At 33.9% G+C, this 6,635-nt stretch overlaps 1 protein-coding gene across 1 annotated transcript in view; it reads left to right on the forward strand.

Moving 5' to 3' along the window:
• The window catches only part of LOC149413434 (uncharacterized), a 92,099-nt gene extending 90,898 nt beyond the window's left edge, over positions 1 to 1,201 (forward strand). Inside the window, exon 2 of the mRNA XM_089645020.1 lies at positions 355 to 1,201. Coding sequence (XP_089501146.1) covers positions 355 to 1,175 — 821 coding nt within the window. The 3' untranslated portion in view covers positions 1,176 to 1,201. The remainder of the gene's footprint in view (positions 1 to 354) is intronic.
• Positions 1,202 to 6,635: the final 5,434 nt, after the last annotated feature.

The raw sequence follows: 6,635 nt of genomic DNA on the forward strand, positions 1-6,635 counted from the left end.
TATCTGCAGTCATGCTCTGAAACCATTTAACATTTTTTTCTGACAAGTTACCGACATCTTCGATAAAACCTTTATCAATCGACCGTGCTAAATACCCCTAACCACCATTAAACTCGAATAAAATGATTTGTCAGATATGCATTTTTTTAAAATTATTATATACAAACTGCGGAACAAAAATAAATAACGCAATCTTTTTACTGACTGAAAACCTGAAAAAATTAAAAATCAATAAATACTATTTGAAATAATGTGAAAGTCTCTTGACCAAAAATCAACCCTTACAATTTTGTGAAGTCATCAAATGCAATATATAAAATGAGAAATGACTCAAATGTTGTTTTTTTTTCGCAGGTTATGGAAGCATCGCTCCCCGCACCTCTCTGGGTAAAGGTGCTACCATCGGCTACGCCCTTCTTGGCATTCCCCTCACCATGCTCTATCTGACCAGCGTGGGCTCACTCCTCTCCAGGGTGGCCAGGGGGGCATTCTCCAGGGCTCTCTGCTGCTGCCTTTGCTCCAACTGCGGCTACTGCTGCTACGACGAACGAAGAATGGCCGAGAAAGAACGAAGGATGAAACTCAAAAGACAACACGAAGAAATGAGAGCCCAACAGACAACGTCAAACACACTAGCCAACCAAAAACCACAAGAACCCTTTTACGTTGTTAAAGCAACGGGAGAAGGTTACAGCAGAGAAGGTGAATCAACCAGCAAAAGCGTCCTTACAAGAGACGCTGATAATCTCAGCTGGCCTGATACAGACTCAAAGCTTTCCATGCAAGGTCTCAGCATCTTAGCTCCTATTTTACTATGTCTTTGCATTATGTTTATCTATATAGTTATCGGTACGGTGGTTTTGTATAGACTGGACAATCTTCGTCCGATAGATGGATTCTATTTCTGTTTTATGTCTCTAAGCACAATAGGCTTTGGAAACCTCGTTCCCGGAACAGGCCATTCGAACCGCAAGAAACAAGGATTGGATAACACAACATTATGGTTCTGCTCAATTTATATCATGTCAGGCTTAGCATTAACAGCGATGTGTTTTAATGTTGTCCACGATGAGATTATACACAGGTTGAAGCATAGGCAAAAGCAATGGTCGCAAAAGGGCAATACCGTTAATGATGAGACGAATTTAAGAGATCCATTTTATATAGCATCCTGACAATTCTACAACCGCAGTAACAAGGCAGAAAACTTATACAGTGTGATGGAAGAGAGCCTCAATGCTGAAAAACTGCGAGGTTCTAGATCCAGGAGTCTCGAGGATTTGATGGAGGAAGCCTCCACAATCGGAGGAGGTGGATCCAGTGCTAGCGACATCCCTATGACAGATTTCAGCGTCACTCCTTGCAACGGGGAAGATGAAATCGTCGCCATAGTTACAAAGAAAGACATTGTTAACAAAGTGAACATGGTAGCATACAATTTCCTACCTGAAATGTTGAGTCAAGTTGTTCACACGACTACTCCATAAGAAAAAAAAAGATTATTGATTCTAAATGAGGGTAAACTACTAAAATAATTGAAGTATTATTATCTTATTGCATAAGGTATAAGTTATTGATAATAATTATTACCATAAACGAGTATTTCGGTAAAAATTACACATACTTTATCTCGTTAAATCTTAAATTGAACGTATGTACATACATAAGTATACTTACATTTTAAATTGCTCAAATTTTAATAATATATTATACAGGATTCTGGTCATATCAAACAAAATGAATATTTGGTATCACGCAAAAATTACATAAATAACTAATAATATTATTGTCTACATAATGTGTGTGTAGGTTTGTTCGTTATAACTTTTAACAACTTTTGCAAAATCCTTTAGAACTTAATCTTTTTTTCTTCAATGTTATCATTTTACTTTTATTCTTCACAATGAAAGTGATGCAACGATTACGATTAAATAAAATAATATTTTTGAAATTAGTCGAACGATTACGCCTTATTTTCGTCAATATTCGTGAAATTAAAATTATTTGCGCAAATACTATTACTATTAATACTATTATTAATATCTTAAGTTATCTCTACTATTAATATCTTAAGGCGATGCAATACGTCGTGTAATATTTTGTATCGAGCCGCTATCAATAACACACCTTACGTAGATAGCGATCAGGTTTAAATTCCCACTTAACACCATCCATCTGTTTTGATTTATGCAAGATAAAAACATGGCCAAAAAGTGCCTTTTATTTTATTTTGTAGATGTTCAGGCAAAAATATGTAAATGTTTTTCGATCATTTTATAAATAACTTTATTTTCCACATTATACAAAAAAACCATAACCGAAAATGAGTTCGTAAGTAGGATATTTTGAACTTCAAAGCAGTTTTCACAGGCCTCATACATCATTTTTTTCTGGTCTTATTAAGAGACTTATCTAAAAATACTCGATTATTTCAAAGGCCAGGATGTATTCTACTCGCAGTATTTAATTAAAGCATCTGAAACATTTCTAGGCGACCAAATTTTCAAACCAAAAACACATGATTATGCATTACTACTTAGTGCATCGCCTTATGTCAATAATTTTCAACAATATTTAATTACCAAATACAAAATTTATCTTCCGATCACAACAAAAATCTGTTATGAATGATTATGAATAAAAGTTAATAATCTATCGATAATGAATGAAACATTATCGATCCGATAATCGAATGATATTAATAAAAAGTTCAATAAGAACAATAATTATTAAAACATCAATAATCGAACGATGATGATTAAGGCATCAACAATTGAACAATAATTAAAAACAGCAATTATCGACCGATAGTGCTATAAACATTAAAAATCGAACAATATTGACTAAAACTTCAATAATCGAACTACATATAATGATGAAAACGTCATTAATTGAACGATCACGATTAAAAAAACAAAAAAATACATTGTTTTAATATGCATTGAAGTTGCATTATTGATTTTACGATGGAATTTTATCACAGTAAATTCAAGCCAAAGCTTGACATTTATGAGCTGTGATTCATTTTCACGCCATTTTATCAATGGTAAAACTTGATCGCAAATGATAACATAACCGTATTCAATGATATGAGAAGGCTCAGATCATAAATTAATTCAATTATCTGAAGAAGTAGACAATGGTTCTGTGAATTGAAATGTTAAATGAGATTTCATTTTGTTTCGGTTAATCTTTCAAACTTAATCGTTGCATTACTTAATTATTACATATGGAAACTGTGTCACTATCACATAAGATAAAGCGTGAGATACGTCCTTTTTCCTATCTGTATTTCAACAAACATTTTACTATTGCAAACAATAAACTATTGCAAATGTCAATTATTTGTAAATATGTATGTATAATTTTATCGGTTTTACGATTTTAATCTTTAACACATCAAGAACGACATGTTTTCTAACATTTTTTTACCTACTCCCCTTGTAAAGTAAGATTTTTTTAACTGTCATTAAACTATCATGTAAGATTTGTAGTTGATTGTACATAATACGAAATTAATAAAGTAAAATGTTAATGGAAATTTGAAATATTCATTTACCTTTATTTGGTAACCCGTTTTTTTATTGAAAGGCAAAATAATGATTTCTTAAGTAGTTTGCCCTCATAACCGGAGCATACCATGACCGTGCTATGAACGTAACAGAAATGAAAAAAAATACGAAACGCACTTCTATGCCCACTGCAACGGATCGACAGCGTTCTACGCCCGTATGTATGTATGCACAGAGCGGATCACCCCCGGAAAAATATTCTAGCCGTGGATTTGTTGACGGTCCGGTCATGGCACGCAACGGTGTTGGTCGGTGACGGAACGGTCTAATGGACATTGTTTCATTTTCATTCATGGAAAGAATATTTTTTGCACGTGTCTATACGGTTACAGTCATGGTATGATACGTTTATGTGTCAGTCATTTAAACTCCAGCAGAAAAATTACTTTAAGGAATTATTTTTTGTAATTGTCGCCATGTTTCTAAGAGAGTCAGAAAAAAACTAGAAGAATTTAAAAAAATGGTGATTTCTTGAGATAACGATATTTTTAAATAATTCAAGATTACCAACTTTAGTACCAAAAAACCTGGATAATCAAATAAGATAATAATTCATCTCAACTACATCATTAATAAAATTAGTCTTGGAAGATGACCATTTATTATTGAAAGGCTTCAAATAACAGAAAGACTATGGCAATAGATACCCTTCTGGAGTCTCAGAAAATTGCCAATGAAAATTGATATATATCGATAAGTTTGTATTTTAAAGAAGGTTATATGGAGGTAAGTATGCGACTATTTGATATTATTTTTCAGAAAAAGCAGATGAAAAATAATAGAAAAATTCCGACACCGCTCTCACTGAGAGGTTGTTTATAGTATGAAATACGGAGGTCTATTTGACGTCCATTATAATAATATATTTTTCGAATATCATTAATCTTCATATGTGTTTGTCACACGTATAACCAATCACACTAGACTCTGTCCCAAAAAACTAGGATACAACAGTGGCTGAGGAAAAACAACTTTTTGTTGAGCAGATGAGTAAAAAGTGAAAACAAAGCATGATGAACCTGAAATTAAATTCATGTCGTGCTAAACAAACCATAACACAATGCAAATTATGCAATTTATTCACATCAATTGTTTATAATAATATGTTTCCAATTTCTTTTTGGAGGAAAATATTCAGCTCTCACCGAGTGCAGCCTGCAACAACTGCGCTCCTACTAGTCACGTTAGTATCCACACAAATTGAAGATCCATTATTCTTGTATTGATAGGCGAATTGGTTTGTCTTGTATTTGTCAAATAATTGAGAATAACAGAAGGTATGTCTAAAATGAGAAGCGATTTACACCAAAAAATGTGCTGCCGAAATATTATTTCTGAGACATTGGCCAAATGGATGAACCAGTTCTATAGCATGGACGATGAAATTAGAAATCTTAAGGTGATCAATAAGCACAATGAGTAGGACCCTCGGCTAGCATTTGGGTGGGAAAAGTAGAGTTCTATACTAGCAGTGGGTATTTCAATATCAGAATAGGTAGTAATACATAGTGAGAAGATTTGTACAGTAAATCTTAGTATATAAATAGTGACACGCGTACGTCGCGTCGGTCAAGTACGTCGGTCGCATGCCCAGTGGCATATGTCGGTCGTGTAAGGTAATAAGTAGGTGAATGAATGAAGAGCTGTATTGGAAGCTTCCAACGACAATCATCAGAGGTCTAGCTCGTCAGTGTTACGTCGTCGGTCGACCGACCGAACGCGTGGCACTATTTCCAGCCTTATGATTTTACTTGGGACATTAAAGAAATACTCATCAGTCACATGTGTTTTTTTCTGTTAAATAATAATAACTCACATTCCAACGACAATACGAATAATAAATTGATAAAATCCTTATAACTGTTGTGTGGAACTAATGAATTAATTTTAATGATTTTCCGGCCGTGGCATTAAAAAACTGTTCACATCTGCTATCTCACTCATTACTGTAAAGATATAAGAATGATCACTCCTGTTAAAATAATTACCCCCGTAAGAAATTAAATGTTTTGCCAAATAAATAGAGTTCAATGTACAACATTTTTGCAGGTGCCATGGAGGTTTATTGACACATTTTTCGTTTTTTATAGACAGAAAAAAATGTATGAAATTGCTTAACTCGTGGGACGGAGTTTCCAGCAATATCTGAGCGGCGTTGCCATATTACGTATCACATGCATCTGACAGCTACTCCGATGCTGAATTTAATGTTAAAAATATTTTTAACAAACCAGCGACTGACTTTGATGGGAAGGCGTAGGAAAAACTGTCAAATATGTACGTTGCTAAAGAGAAATTTCAAAAGAAAGAGGTTAGTAGCTTATATTTGCAGTCAATGTATTCAAAGTACCACGAGGAAAACTTTAAGATCCTGTTGTTCAAAAAAAATAGTTTAGCTTTATGTTCAGAGGTTATGCAGCGTTACAAAGAAGTGTGCTCAATGTCAAGAAAAACAAACTTAAAAATCTTTTTTTTTTAACAAAAATTCTAATCGTTATACAGGGTTTTCCAATAAGAGGTGTTATTTTGAATAGCCCGTTATTTCGGTAGATGTTACTTTTAAAGCTGTCATTTTTTAACATTTGACAAGTAAAAACTACGCCATTAATAGAAATAGAACGATACATGCTCCAACAAAGCATTAAAATTTTTAAAATTTACTTGAGTGAATCAAATGCAAATCATCTTGAGTGATGAGGCCCATTTCCACCTCGATGGCTTCGTCAACAAGCAAAATTGTCGCATCTGGGGCTCGAAAAACCCAAAAATTATTGTTGAAAAGCCTCTCTATCCTCAACGTGTGACTGTTTGGTGCGGTTTATGGTCCGGCGGAGTCATTGGACCTTACTTTGTCGAAAATGAGGCAGGAGCAACAGTTACGGTAAATGGATCGCTATCGAGAGATGATTAATGATTTTTTATTGGCAGAATTGGACGTTTTTAATTTGAACAACGAATGGCGTTACGTGCCACACAAACAACTAAACCATTGATCTTTTACGATTGAATATCAAAATAACACTTCTTATTGGAAAACTCTATACTAGTTATGTAGCTGAAAAC

The sequence above is a fragment of the Hesperophylax consimilis genome, chromosome 22 (genome assembly GCF_061612785.1).
Source record: "Hesperophylax consimilis isolate HC1 chromosome 22, BYU_Hcon_1.0, whole genome shotgun sequence".
Taxonomy (NCBI): domain Eukaryota; kingdom Metazoa; phylum Arthropoda; class Insecta; order Trichoptera; family Limnephilidae; genus Hesperophylax; species Hesperophylax consimilis.